General features: G+C 34.7%; 1 protein-coding gene across 1 annotated transcript; it reads left to right on the top strand.

Moving 5' to 3' along the window:
- Positions 1-5146: 5146 nt before the first annotated feature.
- Positions 5147-15780, top strand: LOC127869042 (uncharacterized). The gene is made up of 3 exons (XM_052411305.1): positions 5147-5936; positions 11092-12197; positions 15235-15780. Exons 1-3 carry the CDS (start codon positions 5611-5613, stop codon positions 15612-15614), a joined length of 1812 nt encoding a protein of 603 aa, XP_052267265.1. The 5' UTR covers positions 5147-5610; the 3' UTR covers positions 15615-15780.
- Positions 15781-20592: the final 4812 nt, after the last annotated feature.

Below are 20592 nucleotides of genomic sequence, written 5' to 3'. Positions count from 1 at the left end.
CTATAACTATGAACTGCATTTTAACAAAATGAATTGATGTCCTGTTTAACTTCGTAAAAAAATCAGGTTAACATCAAATGGGGGATCGAGTTCGGCACTTTTCGATCCATGTCATACACCATTTATCTTAGCTCATACCTTGCCTTATCTTAAATATAGAGAATATTATGTGAGTTTTGGATAAAGATCTTGAAGTTTATCATGCTAGGCTTAAAACCTTTGTGTCAGCCAAAACCAAAAAGGAGATTTAGGAATATTGAGGTATATTTTCAATTTCCATAGAAAACTGACATAGTTCATGGCGTGTTTAATCCAAAAGTATTATTATTTGTTAATTTATAAATACAAACAGAATAAATTTTCAATGATGATATGAACAGACTTTTTTTTATATTCAACGTACATGTGTTGTATCTCTGTATTGATTGGGTCTTTTTTGCATATAGTACTCATGTAGTACACCACGAACGCCAGTTCGCAATTAAACTAAGTTATGGCACTGCTTGTGAAAATAAAAATAAAGTCACACTGTCTGTGGTCAATGTACGTTAACTATAAACTTCTTCAACAATGAGATCGCTTACAACTATTTTACAATTCTAGAAGCATCATAAGATGTATCTCTATTGGCATATTGTTATATACAATTACTTCCTGGAGGAGCCGCTGTTCGCTTGAAACGTTCCTTTTTCGAACCTAGAACACAATGGGCCGCCATTTTGATTACAAGGTTCTTTTGATTGACTTACTTTTGATTCAAAGGTTAATTCAAACTTACACTAAAACCTCAACTGGAGTATTTGTTTAACCGGTTACGCACTTTAATCGATCAAAAGTACGTACCAAGATTTGTATTGCGTAATGTTACGTAATGGGCCGATTTGTCAAGTTTTGTTTCACTTTTTCAATGCGTAAATACGCAGATACGCATCTTATCTGGAGCTCTGGCGATATTATAAAGCTTAAGTTTATACGATCGTTGTTTTACTATCGATTTTCATCTGGTAATATGATAAAAGTTGTGATGTGTGGGATTAAATGCTCATTCTTTATTTGTGGTTCACTACCTTTACATTAACTTCCGTAATTATATGAATTCTTTTGTACGAGTGTCATTTTTACGATTCTTTCGGTTTTATAAAACAAAGAAGAATTGAAATTTAATAACACACCCGAAAAACAATGGGGCAGTATTATATTTTCCTAACATTCCAATGTTCTAATTTTAAAGCTGAATCTTCTGTATTTTTTCTTGATTCTGCTGCAATAATTCTGCTGTAATTGTGATTTTTTTTATTTAATGTTTCAAATCTCGATAAAATAATGTTGTTCTCTAATCAATAGTTCATTCTTACATTCATGTAAATTAAATAAGATAAATATATTTACCAACGAGAAGGAAATACGGCATAATAAGTATCCAGTGTATCATGCTCCTTTTCGATTTATATAGAATTTTTTTAAATGTATACAGAAATATAGAAATGTTGTTTTGGCTGGTTATTGAATTTAGCTTCCATTTTATAGGCACATATCTGGAATGTTTGTTGTAGATAAAGACGAAAAGTAAATATATTAATAAAACTTAAACGGCGAATTGAGTACTTTTTGTTAATACAGGGCAGTGCATTTGAAGCGCCTGGTGAAACTTTGCTGTATATACAACTGTTTGCTTCTTTTATGTCAACACATATTTCTAGAAAGTTGTATGAAGATTCAATAGAAACTTAGAGAGATTCATCCGCTCACCCATCCGCCAAGTGTGTATCAATAATACGTCCCGACAACAGCCGGACGTATAAAAACATATAAAATACTCTAGTAATATTATTTAAATAAATTCGCAGATACGGTGCATGAAAGAAAACCAAAACACAATGCTGTTAAAAGCGACACAATACGCTGCAAAAATTTATTTAATTGTTATATCAACCTATATTATGTGCAGTCGAAATTGGAACACTTTTTCGTCGTAGCTGTATAGCCCAGCTGTTCACCTTAAATGACCTTTACATAACGGCAGCTGACCCGAATGACTACATTCAAATATTTCATTGGCTGATTTGAGAGAAATGCCATTGAATTTTGGCCACATCACTGCCTTGGTGTACAGCGTGTAGGATGTAACACTGGTCTGTATAAGGAATTCCGGACTACTCTCTGCATGTTAATACGACACATAGACACACATTTTGGCCCAGTCACAATTACGCGCTATAATTCATATCGCAGAATTTCAGGGTCAGTGCTCTCACACTAATTCGTCAAGGGAAGCCATAATGAAATATCGATGAACGTTGGTAACACAGTATTGCTTTCACGATGAGAAAACAAACACTACCGAAATAGTATAGTGTCATTATAGCTGGGAAATCCTTTAATGATCAAACAACAAATGTGTGCAGTACTCGGTCAGTCCGTCTATAAATCATTTCTGAAAGCCTGAATAGGCTACCTAAATATGTTAGTGTGCTATAAATAACACAGACTAACTCCAATTTTATATAAAAGAAAAGTAATATGCTTACATGTTCCATTTACAATGCGTCATGTGAATATGGGTATTATACCATATGTGGCCAGGGTAGCAATAGCACAATCTGCGCATCTCGCAGTCTGTCCAAGAGATACCCAACGAGACCACGAAGGCTTGCGTAATGTTATAGCGGACAACGTAGCTCTTGTTGCGTAATGTTATAGCGGACAACGTACCTCTTGAACAGACTGCGCATTTGCGTAAGCTGGGCTTGTGCTACGCTGGGCAAAACGCCTTAAGACACATTTTCGCATGACGCGGATCTGAAAGTGTGATCGATTTAAATGTGTCGAAAGAAACCTTTTTTTCACACATCATGTGGACATTAATAGATTCTAACTCATTCTACACAAGGACAGGAAAATATTAATATTTGTATGCCCCCCCTACATTCAAAGAAGAAGGAGTATATTGTTTTGATGGATGGCGGCCGGTCGGTCTGTCTGTCGATAGACAAGTTCGTTTCCGATCAATAACTTGTGAACGGATTGACCAATTGACTTGACACTTCCCATGTGCATTGACCATTTCCAGTAGACGAACTCTATTTAAACTCGGGTCACTAGGTCAAAGTTCAAGGTCACTGTCACACTAAGAAAAAAAATTGGTTCCGATCAATAACTTGTGAAGGACCGATCGGCTTGATACTTCCCATGTGCATTGGCGTTGGACAGAAGATAACCCTGTTGAAATTGGGGTCTATAGGTAAAAGCTTGAAGCCACTTACACACTAAGTGTGAAATAGTTTCCGATCAATAACTCGTCAACTGATTCACCGATTTCCTTGTTACTTATCATGTGCATTGGCCTTGGACAGTAGATGACTCCTATTGAAATTGGGTTGACTAGGTCAAAGGTCAAGGTAACTGTCACAATAAGTGTGAAAATCGTTTCCGATCAATAACTCGTCAACGAAATGACCGACTGACTTGATAATTCACATGTGCATTGGTTTTTGACAGTAGATGACCTCTATTGAAATTGGGGTCACTAGGTCAAAGGTAAAAAAATCATGTGTCAAGACCCTGTTATTTTTTTTGGGGGGGGGTGGGGGGTGGGGGTGTGGGGGGCATCTGTCTCCGACCACAGGTGGTTAGCGTGTGTCTATGATATTAATTAGTGAAAACATCATTTTGAATGATAAATTATCATATTATAACGAAAAATAAACTTTTCTGAAAAAAACACTATCAAATATATATATAACAAGGTATCCAACTCGAAATCTATCTATCTATCTACCTGCCTGCCTGCCTGCCTGCCTGCCTTCCTGCCTGCCTGCATGTCTGCCGCCTGCCTGCCTGCCTGCCTAGGCTTGGTGGCCGTCTGCGTTTAAGTCCATCTGGTCTGTGCAACATCATTTAGTGGTTCAAAGCTGTTATGGGAAGAAAGAGACAACAACGAGTGAAATGAGAAACTCGAAAAAATATGGCAATCACATATTCAACATACCCACGAAAAAGACACATCTAATGCTATTAGGTCATTGTATGTATTGGGATCAACATTCTGACAACTTATATGGAACCAGTAAGAACATGTGTCACACTCTATGGCTAAATCATTCTCAAAAACTTCAGTAACACATGAACCACATGGATATTCGGGTCCGGGATTGGTTTCTATGACATTAGATAATGAGAGAAGCAAAATACATAAGTACATTACCTACATTTCTGTGGAATATGCCACTTGTTAAATTTCAATAAACAACCATAAATATTTCCAGGCGGGATACTATTTGGACGAACAGTGGGCCTTGGGTGGTTGGGGAGGCTGCTGTTTGAAGTGAAAATAAACAAGGATAAGAACAGCAATGCTGTTAAATGAATCAAAATACCTGTATGCATAATTTATAAAAAAAGTCTGTAATGGCGGCTACCAGGGGTCACGGTCACTTGGAAGAAAATCTGTAATGCACACAAAAGTGTTATAACTACCAGAAACGGAGGCAAGACGCTAATAAATCAGTGAAACAATCTCTCATCTCATGAAAACTACCTATAAAACCTATAAAAAAAATAAACCCTTGAAGTCTAAGATTAGTGTTTTTTAAGAAATTTTGACGAGAATTGAAAAGTTTATTAGTCTGCACGACGCATGCGCAGTATCACCATGAGCAAGATCACCATGGACGACCATATGGAACAATGTGATTGGCTGACTAACTCGTAGCCACGAGTTAGCTAAGTCAAGATCTCGAGATAGCTTAAATTCTCTCCTCTTTTGATTAATGTACCCTACCTTTATTTACTGCACCGCTTTTTTTAATTGCACGCCTCTTTTTATTTAGTTTTACACTCCTCTTTTTTCTATCTCTAGTCCACTACATAGCTAACTCGTGGCCACGAGTTAATAAGTCTTGGCCTCGAGTAACTAAGTCGAGGCCACGTGATAGAAAAAAAGAGGAGTGCAATTTAAAAAAAGAGGAGTGAATGTCACCTCTACGTCACCGTAATTTTAAGCCAGTACTACAATCGGCAATGTATTGCATAAATATTCCATTGTCGCATGATTGATTCGCTTCCTCAAACGGAACAAAAATTTAGTGCTGACATTGCAAACACGTAATGCATCCAGTTTCACTTTCGGTTTGGTTGGTTATGTAAACACCGTAAATTCATCTTCAAAAGAAGACAAAACATGATTAAATAAATTATTTGGATAATTTGTCAAAATGCAACGCATATGAACGTTGACAGTGCTCTTTATATCAAAGTTTCGGTAAAAGGTTTAGCGCTTGTTCAACGCGCGTCGTGTACAGCCTTTTAACAATAGACGGATCACTTTGTGGTGAATAAATTAGTAATACAAGCCAAGATGGCGATCAAAATACACGAGGCCTATCTTACGAAGGATTCCGAAGATAGTCGATGTATCACGATTGGTGCTTTTGCATGTTGGCATTTGTTCTATAAAAAAGATAACAGAATTACTAGTTTAAACATTCAAGATCTTAGATAAGTGTCATACACACAATTTGAAGCCGTTTTACCATCGGTAAAACGATATTGATTTGATCAATACATGATACATAGTGAAACGAGCGGATAAACTAATATTAAGTGCGAAAAATGGCCACTTATTTTTCGAGTTCAATACGTAAAGGATCAGATGTGTTCTTTGAGTTTCCTTGCATTACTTGTCAAGGAAATGACAGAAACACAGAGGCGCAATTTTACTGTACGGAATGTTCTAAGGCTTATTGTGGGAAATGTGTGGAGCATCACAATGTTTTATACATGAAGCATGCAATTATGGGGAAAGAAGCTATTAGCAAGTGGTCTGTTACTAATGTGGATGCACGCGAACGATGTCAGGAGCACAAACAAGAATTAACAGGGTTCTGTGAGGACCACAAAGAGCTGCTGTGTCATGTCTGCCATGTTTACAATCATCAGTAAGTAAACGTGAACCTTTTATCAAGTTCTGTTTTGGTAAAGTTGTTTTTTTAACTATTGTTTTTAGTAATTTTAGCCATTTTTGCCATTATTCATGGTCAATCACGGCAGTAAATTAAAATATTGTGCTCCTTTTTCCCGGTTAACCAAATCTTTACAGCTTACATGTACCAGTATACCTTTCACATAATTATCTTAGTTTCTGGCACATGACTGTGCAAATCAGAGTATCAATCCATAATGTACTTCAGAGAGCAAAGAATCCTTAAATTGTAGAAACATACTTATCAAATTGTCAAATCACGCCGGGTATGCGAATACTTCGTTTACGGATGGCACTTCACTTACAGAGAACAACAAACGCCACGCGCGAGAGGTGAGTTCTTCAGCTTTTTTGTATTTATGTTCTGTTTATTTGGTTTTTAGACACAGAACATTGTTTGGGTGATTAATGGTATAGCACTTCGTATTGCGAAGAAAGAAATTCGCGGAAAAACGGTGAATTATTTTAAAAAAAAACGATAAAATTTCATCGATAATCAGCATGAATTGAATGATCTGTACATATTTAAACAAAATAAACATACTTGGAAATAAATCAAGAACGTGCTTACTATTCGAAATAAAAGATCCATATATCCAGTAATGTTACAACATGTTACATTTTAGTTTACTAATGTATTTGAGAAAATTCAAATGTTTTAAGAGTCGCATGCACATTTTTCATCTGCACTTCGTTTACCGATCATCTAAAAAACAATGGCACTTCGTTTCCTGACATCTAGACACTTTTTTCCAGATATAACACACTCGTATTTTTTGAATCAAAAATGCAGAATTCGCTGTGGAATACTGTTAAAGTAAGCAGGCAATAAATAAAAATGTATGTACTTAGTACGCAAATAAAAAACGAATAACCGAAGCATGTTCTTATCCCTTTGAAATATGATTATGATTTGGTATAAATGTGAAAGATAAATGTTAAACAAATTGGATATGTCTAATGAGTAAAATCTATATGACCATATATTTTAAATTACGGTCTAAGCGGTTGATCTAAAGCATTTATCTTTATGTCCAAATGAAGGTACTAAGGCTATTTTCTTTTATATTAGATAGCATGTCATGAATAATCACTCTGCTTAAACTGCCTCTCAGAGATTAATATCAGCAGCGATGCAGGTTCGAAATTCTATTGGAACTTTTTGGCTCAATGCCAATAAACGAAAATAGCAATAAAAGAACGGACGGGGTTGATTTAATCACACGATAGTGGTGTAAAAATTATGCATATCCGTCTTTTTTTTAATATAAACACAACACATGCTGCATATGAAGTTCTATCCAATATAGCACCCTAAACTTCGTTTGTGTGGGTATACTAAGTACTGACTCCATAATATGACATTTAAACATTTTATGTACGCATTCCTTTTTTTCCAGAATCAGTTGATTTTACGATTTAATTTTAACCGTGATTCTTAAAACTCAACCAATACAGTGATTTAGGGTCAGGTGAATCGCACTTCGAGCAAACGTTAGCGTTGCGTAAAGGGAAGTGCTCCCTATAAGCAGCGCTCAAAATACAGGGAGTTTTACCATTCTCTTTTTAATTTTGTTGCTACGCATAAGTATCGTCTTGATGATGCGATTCAAATAAGCACAACCGACATAGGATTTTATGAAGAACAAATGTGTATTTGCGTCATAAAGACCCCTTCACTACCGTTATCTAGAGCCCTGCTATAAGTAAAATTAAACACGATTGTGTTGATTCGCATTATCCGTACACATTTATTTAATAATAAATATTATCTTATTTGAAAATTGCAATTATAATAAACATAGTATAAATTAATAGTCATGTGATTTTTGAAAAATATATTTAAAAAATGTTTCGTATGAATAGCCATAATATAAATAAATGCATTTGAGGTAGAAGATAAAACTCAGTTATTAGAGTGCCCGCTTTGTTGAAAGTCTCCGTAATCTGAAGTGCCCTTCATCGGTAAACAAAGTGGCTGCAACTTTATGTATGCCACCTATTACAAAATGTACTATCTTTGTTTATATTTCATTGAATGCTATCAAAATTTCAGTATTTGAAGCACAGTGATTACTATACATGCTGGAATAGCAAAAAATTTCTTGCAATAATTCTAAGTAGTTTTATTTTGTTAAAATGTTTACTGTTCATCCAGTTAATGCTGTTTTCCGATCAAATTTTCTATTTTTTGGGCAAAACTGTTCCATTCTTCCGTGAAATTGTGTATTCCCAATACAAAAGGATACACCATTTATCAACTCGACCATGTGTCTTGTCTTAAAAACTAATCTTTAGGATATAACTTTAAATAAAACAGAGGAACTTACCTCTAGCGCGTGGCGTTTGTTGTTCTCTGTTAGTGAAGTGCCATCCGTAAACGAAGTATTCGCATACCCGGCGTGCAAATGTCATGACGAAAAGACCACGTGTAGAATGACCGCACAGATATCATGATTGTACGACGTTTTGTATATTGATGGAAAATGTTTTTCCTTAAAGCACCAGTTTAAATAAGATGAAAATTGTTAAGCAACACTATTCCGATTATATAACATGTAATGCTGTCACTAAACGCATGTATTTTTCTGATGATGTATATTAATACAATTTTTAAGTTTCATGTTTATTTGTATCGGGCACATTTAGTCTGTAATACTATAATATCGCACCACATACATGGTTAATATAAGGGATATAGCAACACGTATATGGATATCCGAAACCAGTTGAGTACGCGGATACTTTAAAAAAAGTATTTCCATATCAGGTGCAAATCAATATATCGTCTGTATGTCTTTTAAATAACTGCATTGCTACTTCCATTACAAAAATGTAAATTGTACTCTTTTTAGATAGCGTATGGTACGGTGGTACAAATGGGACATAAGAAATGTTTATTTAACGGTCTCTATCACGTGCGATCGCGATAGCTATGACGTGCGCGCGCGATAGCTATGACGTGTACATGCGATAGCCATGACGTGCGCACGCGATAGCTATGACGTGCGCACGCGGTATCTATGACGTGCGCACCCGATAGCTATCACGTGCGCACGCGATAGCTATTACGTGCGCACGCGATAGCTATGACGTGCGCACGTCATAGCTGACCAATAAGAAAAGGTATCAGATCAGAACAGGTAGCGCGTGCGAAAGCAATAATTGACCAATGAAACTTGTTGAAATGTCCATTTTGTAACTAGCGCACTGAGCACATGTCGTGTTTTTATAGCGAATTATATCTTAATAATCACTTATCTGATACCTTTTTCTGATTGTTCAGCTATGACGTGCGCACGTGTTAGCTATCGCGTGCGCACCTCATAGCTACCTCGTTCGCACGTCATAGCTATCGCGTATGCACGTCAAAGCGATACACATGGCGTGTTTTTATAGCGAATTATATCTTAATAATCACTTATCTGATACCTTTTCTGATTGGTCAGCTATGACGTGCGCACGTGTTATCTATCGCGTGCGCACGTCATAGCTATCGCGTGCGAAAGTCATAGCTATCGCATGCGCACGTCATTGCTATCGCGTGTGCACGTCATAGCTATCGCGTGCGCACCTCATAGCTACCGTGTGCGCACGTGATAGCTATCGCGTGCGCACGTCATAGCTATCGCGTGATAGAGACCGTTAAATAAAACATGTCCTATGTCCCCATTATGCCACCGTAGTATGACCCGTATACAGACTTTATCAGTTAAGTGATGTCTGGGAAGGGAAATGGGATGGAAATAATGTTATCACTGTTTATCGTTAAAGGGAAGTTAATGCCAGCTACGGCCTTATTTCAAGTTTTGTTTTTTATCATATCATATACACAGTAGAACAATTTCAGAACAAAAACTAAACTGTTGAAGGAACATCTTTACGATGTACGTAATCATCAATTGATATTTGGAACACTTTAAATAATATAAGACTTATCTTAATTATTAAAAAAAAATACTCAATAAATTAAATAGTTTTATAAGGTAATCTAAAGAGGCCAAATACTTTTCTCCTGCGTGTACAATTCCATTATAAAGATGAATAGTTCAAAAACATGGAAAAGTCATTATATTCCTTATCATTCAAATACCACAGTCACCATAAATGTACAAAACAATAGCTAAGCATATACAATTGTTTGAAACCATTAAACATTTTCTGTCGTTTGAAGTATTGCGATATATATTGCTACATCATTCTTAAGCAACCAGAAAAGAGTTATCAAGATTTTTTATTTGATCAAAATCGACCGAGGGGGGGGGGGGTGAATTTGTAATATTTTAAACTTTTGCCTATAGATGTTATCAACCGGCGTCAGTTTAAAACGCTACTTTCGATACTTAAAAAAAATAATTAGACTTTACCCATATACTAGTAAATACGTGTATCTATTTAATAACATACTTCTGTATAAGCTCATATTTTAAAGTACACACCATTTAGAAGAAAGCGAACAGCAACATCATTATTATTAGTAGTATTATTCTTCTTCTTATTTGTCTCCTACCGGTTTTACCGGAGGGGACTTATGGGTCTTTCTGTCAGTATGTCTGTCAGTATGTCTGTCAGTATGTCTGTCAGTCAATCACACTTTTCTGGATCCTAATATAACTTCAAAAGTTCTTAATATTTTTTGATGAAACTTGAAACATGGATAGATGGCAATATGGACATTATGCACGTCATTTCATTTTGTTACTACGTCAAAAAATTATGGTTGCTATGGCAACAAATAGACTAGAAATACTGCTGAAAATGGTGGTTTTCTGGACCCTGCGATGACTTTAAAAGTTCTTTATATTTTTTCATGAAACTTGAAACATTGATAGATGGCAATATGGGCATTATGCACGTCATTTCACTTTCATACCACGTCAAATTTTTTTTTTTTAATTCTGACAATGGTGGAATTTCTGACAATGGTGGGGCCGGTAGGGGACATTTATTGCTTGGCAATAGTCTTGTTATTATTATTTTTTTTATTATTATTATTATTATTATTATTATTATTATTATTATTATTATTATTATTATTATTATTATTATTATGCATCTAAGATTCTCAATAAATATCACACACATGAGTTTAAGTAAATTCTTTGTTTCAGGAAATGCAGCCACGTCGTTATCATAGCTGATAAATTGAAAGATCTGCAGCAGACAGGAGAGTACAAAAAGATGTCAGCACTTTTCGATTCATACTATCGGCTATTGATTCTGAAGAAAAATTCATTGGAGAAAAGTATTCAGTTTCATGAAAAGTCCTGCGACAAAATCAGAGAAGAAATCAATGAATTACGCAAGAAAATTAACGATGAGTTGGACCAACTGGAGAGAAATACCGTCAAAGAGTTGGACGCCTTACTCACTACCTTGAGGGCATCTATTCAAACAGATATTTTCAAATGCTATGAGTCAATAAAACAAATGTCACGTGTACAAGACGATTGGGTGAGCATACAAAACAAGAGTGGTACGATTCATTTTAGAAAGTACATAAGCTGTCTTGATCAGTCTCTCAGGATCGAATCAACTTTAAAAGAAATGGAAGTACAAAGAGAAATGATTCTGACCTTTTATCCTGATAGAAGCATCCAAAAAACTTTGTCCACTCTCTCAGACTTGGGAGATATAATCGGGGAAGTAAGAGAGTCACAAACTGCTAGTAAAGTAACACCAGACGAAGTCACCAAAAAGAGGAAACCTCAGTCATGTAACACAGTAACAAGCCGGCATATAAACGCACTTAGCAACATGAACACGTCCGCAGGACAACCTGGTCAAGTGCGACTTATCAAAACTAAGTATAGAGTGCGTGTAAAAAGTGAAACAAACACGTGCAGGATTTCAGGCATTTGTGAGACAGGTGCTGGAGATCTCCTCATCACAGACTGGTGGAACAAGAATGTGAAGCTTCTGGATCAGGACTACAAAGTTGTGGCCCGATATGACTTACCTGATACACCTTTGTCGATGTGCAGCATCGACTCTAATCAGGTAGCAGTCGCTGTGGGAAACTCAGGTGTCCTCTTAATGCGAGTGACCAATGGTTGTTTGAGACATAAAAGGACGTTAAACATCGAACATTCATGTACTGGTATTGCTCATCACCATGGAAACCTCTACATAACATCACGTGATGCACTGTACCTATACACTGTTGATGGAAGACTTGTGAGCAAGATGTACGAAAACACATTAAGAAGATGGACAGGTATTTATTATCAATATAATTTGGCATACATTTTATGACAAGGTTTATTCATCATTGAAATCAATAACATAATTCCAGAGACAACTGTCAGTGAATTTATGACAAGGCAGTTGTGATGTACACAAATGCATTGCTTTTGCGTCTAACTTCCAATCAAACTTTTTCTAATAACATATAGTTTAAAGAAGCAGTTTCATTTTCGATAACCAACCCAAAGGGCCATGTTGCTTATTATTAAGTTATTAATATTTGAACTTACCTTAATCTAGCTTACATTACTGTTAATATGTGTTATAAATATGTGTTTCAGAACTGTTCCAAATATATAAAACTGAGTATTGACAGGAAGTAGCATGGCAAAGTTTAAATAATTATATGAATTTAATGAAAGTGCCATCAATGCGAAATGGAAATATCTTAAGTTTCATCTTGTTGGTTCTATGCAAATAAAAATTGATGTTCAAAGCCCGATCGACGTCAACAAAACGAATCGAATAACCTTGGTAAACCTGTTAAAACCAAGTTACCAGAAATTTTTTTTAGGACAGGGGTCGAAAGAGCTACATTGTTACATGCAAAGCGTACTTACATACGACCTTTTTAAAGGGATCTTTTCACGCTTTGGTAAATTGACAAAATTGAAAAAAGTTGTTTCAGATTCGCAAATTTTCGTTTTAGTTATGATATTTGTAAGGAAACAGTAATACTGAACATTTACCATGGTCTAATATAGCCATTATATGCATCTTTTGACGATTTAAAACCTAATAATTATAAAGCGTTGCAACGCGAAACGATTGAATAATTTGGAGAGTTCTGTTTTTGTCGTTAAATTTTGTGAAACTACGAAGATTGCTTATATAAGGTATAAAATACGTTCAGTATGTGTACACGGCGGAATAGCTCAGTAGAATAAAGCGTTTTTACTTCAGGACTCTGGCAGGACTCCAGGGGTCACTGGTTCGAAACCTGGTCCGGGCAATGTTCTTTTCCTTTTTTTAATTTTATTCTTGATTTTTTACTGGAGCCTTTACGATCCAATGTTTACATTTATCGATATAAAGCATTTAATGAATAAGTTAAAAAATGCCAAAATCTGTGAAAAGGCCCCTTTAAAGCCAATTCAAGATAAATCAAGAAATTGTATAGGGTCTGGCTCATGCCGACATTGTTGGCATTCAATAAATCGCTCGTGATCACAATAACATGTTTTCTTCATGTAAAATATACGCTGACCTTTTACAAAAACGTGTGCACCAAATATATGATCCCATTAATGGGGCCTTTTTTCAGATTTTGGTATGTAAGGAAGTTTGTCTTTAAATGCATTATATTGATCAATGTTAACATTGGATCTAAAAAGCTCCAGTAAAAAACAAGAATAACAAAAAGTTACTAAGTTTATATATTTAAGTATATTCGGTAATAAAATTGTACTGAGTATGTCTACGAGGAAACTGCCAGTTAACTATAAATTACGCCTGTAGATTGATCATCATCGTCACGTGGTAAACCCAGGAATGCAAATTGCGCATGCGTTGTGAATTATATATATATGTTATATATAAAATGATTAATCTACTTGCGTTGTTTATAGTGTGTATATCGTTATGTCACCTATTTTCGCGATGCACTTTCGATTTCACATCGCGAACATTTATTACCGAATGTACTGAAAATATGAAAACTTAACAACTTTTTTCAAGTACTGTAATATACCAGTCGTGATATTTAAATCAATTTAAACTAATAATTGTAAAAAAACACACGGTATTTTGGAACTTTTCTTTTTTCGTCAATCTGCCCCTTTAAACAATAAAATATTAAACATATCTGAATCAAGGGGTTTAATATTCAAATGGATTGTAACATCATCTCTTAAACAATCATTCAAATCGTGCCCATTAGGTCGAAATTTGCACTGTCTGTGTGCGGCTTAAACTGGCCACGTCCCAAATGTTACATGGTTTATAATTATGTTACAGTAAATTCTTGTTTTAAATATGTGAAATAGCAAAGATTACAGGTTTTATACTTGATGTGACACATTGTTTAGTGGTCCTATATAGGTTTGTTCAAATCATATCCATGGGGTGAAAACTGACCAACCTTAGCTAGGCTTATAAAGTGAAAGAATAGTTATAACAAAAATCTTCTCTGAAACAACAAGGCCAATTAGTGAAATAGGTATATTGTAATTATCATATAGTGGTCCTCTATCGCAAGTTTTCATCAGGCCCTTAAAGGGACTGTCCAACAGATTAAAGCGTCGTTCGACGCGAATCGATATTTTGGGAAACTACGAGGATTGCTTATATAGCTAAAAAATACCTCCTCATTTGACGTGAGCGTGGATGGTTGAGTGGTAAAGTGGGGAGACATTTTACTCCAAACTACCATGACTCTAGGGGTCAGTGGTTTGAGCCCTGTGGAGGTTAACGTTTTTTCTTCTTTTTGTAAATAGTATTCTTGATTTTTTACTGCAGATTTGTAGTCCAAATGTTTAAATTTATCAATATAAAGCATTTAAAGCAGTTAATGACAAGCTTTAATACATGCCAAAATCTGTTGGACGGCCTCTTTAAGGTAAAAAATGGTCCTGCCTTGTTTGGGGTGAAAATGTTTCTATTGAATTATAAATCACAAAGAAAAGTACACAGCTTTGACACTTGATATGTGACATCATGTTGTAGTCCTTAACAATAATTGTTGAATCATGCACCTGGGTTCAAAACAACCTTGTCCCTGTTGTATATATTAATATTGTCTTTAAAACTAATCAAATTTTAAAACAATATGGAAACACAATTTTTGTAAACAAACTGCATGCCTAATATGTGATGCATTGAAGTTTATTTTGTGTTTGTTATTTAAAGTTTTAACTATATGCATTTTTATAACGTTCAACTCACGAACTGTTTTATGTACTTATGTATTCGATGCAAAATTAAATCTCAATTTTATATTCGGCCATCTTTTTTATCATTGTTTAGTTGTTATATGCAACACATAATCTTCATATATTTCAATTACACAGTCACCTCATGTGCAGTCAGTCCGGATGGGCAAAGAATATATGTGGCCAACGAGGAAACAAAACAACTTTTCACACTGTCCAGTAATGGCAGAGTGATCTCCACGCTGAGTGACCCGTCTCTAAAATGGAGCTACCCTCCCGTCTTACCTGGTATCCATTTGATGGACTCGGGGGAAATTCTGGTTTGTGGAGACTTGTCCAACACAATTATCGAGGTGGACAGAGATGGGAGACAGAGACTGGCAGAGGTGATCTCAGAAAAGGATGAAGTAATCAAACCAATGTCTGTCTACTACAGTTACAATACATCCTCATATATTGTGGGAATGGATGGAAATGACCACATAATGGTGTGTAAAAAATGTAAAAAAAAGAAGTAGTAAATGCAAACATTTTAAAAGTTTAAGGATTATTAATACAAATCGTGAAAAAAACACTAATCTACCGATTCACTTGAAATTATTACTTGAAATAACGTAAAGAATATCTACTGGCGGCATCGGCCAATACGCCCTGCTGGTTGAAAATTAAACACAAGAGCATAATCAAAGCGGATTGGCCCACACGTCGTAATGCGAAAATCGTTTTAACGTTCAAAATGATTGGCCAAATACATGCACCTTGCAACTGAAATTACTATAATATTCTAACACGACCCGCAACATCCTTATTATGCGTGTACAAGATGGAACGAGTTTTGTGTTATTCTTCACTCTAAACTTAAAACGAGAGAACTTTATGTTGTGAAAGTAGTTCTTGAAAATTCATGGACAAGTGTTCAGGATGATGCAAGGGCTTAAACACGCTCTTGAGAAAAACAGCAATTTTATAAACACGACATTGTCGAAACAAAATTATAGAATCCACATATAATGTTGTATTATAAAATTACATTTACATAAAATGACAACTTTATTTAAAAAAATATTTTTTGTTTTACACTTATGAATCTAACAATATACTAGAATCGAAATGTAAACAAAATAAAATATTCTAGTTATTTCATCAATCATTCTTACTTAGTTCATGCATATACATTTATCAATAGTTAAACCAACATTATGTTGTTTTATGTTTTGACAACGTCACTGAAACAAGCTCATACATTTAGTAAATACACCGTTGTCATTCTAAGTAAATATTGTGATCATATAATACAATGTTAACATGCACTTGAAGATTGATAAGAATTAAAAAAAATTATATCATTATTGAAAAAATTGTTTAGTGTAGCAAATGATTATAAGCTATCATATTGTCACAATTATGACTGTATTTGGTTATAATTGTACTTATATTTCACAATGTCTTCTGCTGGTTTGATTCAGCATGATATATTTGTTTGGATGTTTAAGCTTACCGCGTGATACTTAAGTCCGAGTATAAAGTAGAATTGTAGATTGCGTGTATTATGATTAGTAATTGCATTATGGTAGTTAGGAAATAAAGAATGTAAAACAACTATTTGTATAGGCAATTAAAGTGTAAATAGTCTATGAACAATCTATTGAGATCAATCTACCAGTGTATACCATCTACCGTTGTAATACTAAACATGTCATTATTTATGTTGTATAATACTTATTGTTGGTGTTATTGTTTCCCTATATTTCTTTACGATGAATTTAGTTAACAAAAAACACAATGACCTACCCATTGTTAGTAAGTTAACTTTTTTATTGCAAAATGTGATGTTATGGTCAGAGTATATACACAATTGTGTATGTTTAAAAAATATTAAGTATGCAATGTCGAATCTTGGTACAAATTTTAAGCATTCCATAGTTACATTATACGTCAGTGTGCATGACAGATAAAGGTTGAAGCGATATAATTTCAAACATCTACAAGTTACTGACTTAAACTTTATACCTACAAATGGACTATAGACGATTTTTTTCAATTTATTGTCATGAAGTTATTTAGTGTAAGCTCTCTTTCATCACTAAAATAAAGCTACACAAATATAAGATGATAGTTTGTCTATCCGTAGTATCGGCCCTCTTAAATAATACATACGAATTGTGTTAACAAATACAAAAACACGCATATGTAATATGTCACACTACAATTAAATGTCTTTTCTTGGACATAACAACGAGAACTGCATTTAAATCGGCATTGTTTTGACAATGTACTGGCTAGACTTTGCTCCCTGAAGTAATATGTATCATGGACAATGGTCCTCATAATATCGACCCTTCTGATTGGTTGCTAAGGTTTGCCACTATGTGCTTTAGCTTGTTTTAAAAATAGTATCTAAATGGAAAAACGAAACGTCTGCTTATGTGTTCTTAAAGAATTTTCACATTTTATTCAAAAATAAGCGGCATATTAAACATTGGATAAAGTATCTATTAGTCCATAAACAAAGTAACATAATTGTGTGTTATGTAATTTAAAAATCAAAGTTTCAGCCATAAATAAACATGACCAACTTTTCAATGAACACCGGGAATCATAAGAATGGGCGTCGTCGTAATAGTCATGGATTACCACCAAATAAATTAAAACTTCTCAGAAAAACATTAACTTTCTAGCACTTTTTGAGGGTTTTTCGTTGTTAAAGTCACGATACTATGAGGAGGGCCGATACTATGAGAATAAGGGATACAAAGTAATTGGAAACACTTTTTTTCATTGCTGATCACGGTTTTATGTCATAGTAAAAGAGGTTAAATTATGTTATTTCTAATTTTAAGTACATGTAATTTTATCATAAACAAAATAGCTGTTTTATGTATAAATGCATGCAATAAAATGTCACTTATTATTTATTTTGTTCAAATAACCTTTACTGTTGGCTTTTACGCTAATGTCAACACTGAAGTTTTCTTTAAGTCCCATAAACACTTAAAATCAACGAATATTTCGTAAAATAGTTTGTAAAATATTCAAGAAACCATTAAGATAGGTTATCATTAATACATTGTTAGACGGTACCGTAATAACAATTCAAATGATGGCTGACCAAATGTAGAATGCATCCGAAATCTGAGCACAACTGCACAAACAAATCTGAGTTTTTATTTCTGTAAAACAGGGTAAAATAATAGCAATCTGATGTAGTTTCTTTTATTTATTTATTTCCAAAATGAAATGTGGAGGACAAAAGCGTTATTCAATGTATATTTATTATATTTGAACGCAGTTTTGAATCATGTTGCAACATCTTGCACATGCTCTTTCCTTTTTTCGAAGACTGTGTTGATGGAGGCAATTTGACCATTAACGCAGTCCCGCCAATTTTAAATCCAACGTAACCATTAATATTTAACGTTTTTCTTTATTTATTTTATTTCATCAGGCCAGGTATTTAAAAAGTTGTGGTTGATGAAGTCAAGATTACAGACTTGCTTTGTAATCATGTAATCGCCCATACGGACGATTGTGTCATCAAATGCTTAGGTCTGCTATGTAGGCAAACGGTTTCTCTAATGATTGCCAGGATGGGTGTCAATCTCTAAACACCCAGGAAGTAGCGCATTATCGATGATCTAGTTCTTCTTGATATTGCATTTTTTTCGAATGGATTAATCAGGGTTGTTGGGTAATGGTAAATCCATACTAGCGTCAGAAGAAAATGTTGTGTTCTGTGTACAGTTTAAAAACAGTCTACACATTGGATATAATACGTTATTATTGCTTCTATTTGGTGTTGCAGTTTCAAATCACCATTCCGGACAGAGTGTGTTTCTTCAAACAGCATAAGACTACACCAACGTTCAATACATTTCAGTTAACTAATGTGGGATTTGCAGTATATTTGCAAGATATCATTGGGTCAAATGTTCTGACAAAGACGTATTAACCTTGATTTATGAATTGTCTCTAAAATGTTCACTAACTTTAACATCAATAATTAATTAATAACAAGAGCGGTCTTAAGACAGTGCGCTCGACTGTTGTTCCGCTTTGATAGCGTAATACCAGTCACCTTATGTAATGACTGTGAAGACAATTTTAGCACAATAGCTCAAAAGTCAAGTCGTTTAGTGTACAGATTTTTTATAAATATTTTAGTAAATGCGACCTTGACGTGATTTTTCCAAAATGCGACTTCCCGCTATGGCTGCATGTTTACCACATTCATTTTTAAAATTAAAATCATTTTTCATTTTCTATTAATAGTGACCTTGACCCGACTAGCTTCAATATGCAAACCAATACTCGATCAGCATGTGAGCTAAATACACTCGAATGTCATTAAAATATATCCATACTCACTGAAGTTATTTAAAAGAAGCTATTAATATATTTTTAGCAATCGATACATCAAACCAACTGTTCCAAAACGCGCTGTCTCCGTTAAGGCTTCATATATGCAAAGTTTAATAAAGGTACGTCACCGCAAAGTTTAGCCAACCTCCGCCTATGCATTACGCGCACAACCACAACAACATTGTGGTTAGTAATAGAGCTTGCACTTCTCAGTGAATATAAGATATCACAATCAACCGAATAACTTAACCGAAGCATACACAATACAGATATAATTTGATCTTTTACATTTTTGGCGATCATCATTTTAGCTGGTGACCATTAATTTTTCTAGTACATGAGGTTAGGAAAATTGTTGTTTACAATATCTATTTGCCGTCACAATTAGACAGGAATTAATAGTATCATGGTTAATTTAAAAGTGTGTTTAGTTCTGCACCATTAAAATGTACTAAGTGTTATGTAAAAACGGGTAACTTAGTCTAACTTAAGTCTTTAGACTTTTCACAACTATTTAGGACTAGATATTTTGTTGTGCACGATTGCACTCAGTCTGGTGTATAGTAATCTTGCTTTGAAACAAGATATTTTAGTCGTTGCTACTCTGCATTAACGGTAAAAAGTTGGCTTGGGCGCAGAACGCTCGAGGTTTTGTACATGTGCTCAATCTTGCGCATCAACACCTAAAAATGTACTGGGAATTTTTAACCTTCATCTGTAAGGTACAATTGTTGGATTTTAATTTATGATGAAATTGTAATTTATCATTTAGTATACTGAAAATAATAACAAGTGTGTCATCATATGCCATCAGTTGCTCATCGGAGACGCAAAGAGAATTAACTGTTATGACGAGGAAGTTTTCACTATAGCAATGGATTAGCTGCCCCCCCCCCCTACTAACAGTCATCCTTTTCAAACAACCATGCCCTTTTTCGACTTCAACCGAGAAATCATTAGTGCAAGTGTGTTTAAGCAAGTTTCATGATGACTGGAAACGAAAAATAAATTATACTAGAGTTCACAAATGTTAATTTAAGCCATTTCTATAACACTGCACTTCCCCTTGGCAACACTGCCATGCTTCTCAACGGACGGAAACCATTTTTGTTTTCTGTCAAAATAAATGTTCCGGAC

Source organism: Dreissena polymorpha, chromosome 2 (assembly GCF_020536995.1).
Source record: "Dreissena polymorpha isolate Duluth1 chromosome 2, UMN_Dpol_1.0, whole genome shotgun sequence".
Taxonomy (NCBI): Eukaryota; Metazoa; Mollusca; class Bivalvia; order Myida; family Dreissenidae; genus Dreissena; species Dreissena polymorpha.
The sequence above is the reverse complement of the archived record's forward strand: the minus strand, read 5'-3'. Positions and strand labels throughout refer to the sequence as shown.

What these genes read in the sequence shown, in the direction of transcription:
- LOC127869042 (XM_052411305.1), top strand. Translation starts at nt 5,611, where the DNA reads ATGGCCACTTATTTTTCGAGTTCAATACGTAAAGGATCAGATGTGTTC. An exon ending in TGCCATGTTTACAATCATCA is followed by an intron (nt 5,937 to 11,091) that starts GTAAGTAAACGT and finishes TCTTTGTTTCAG; the next exon opens with GAAATGCAGCCACGTCGTTA. An exon ending in CACATTAAGAAGATGGACAG is followed by an intron (nt 12,198 to 15,234) that starts GTATTTATTATC and finishes TCAATTACACAG; the next exon opens with TCACCTCATGTGCAGTCAGT.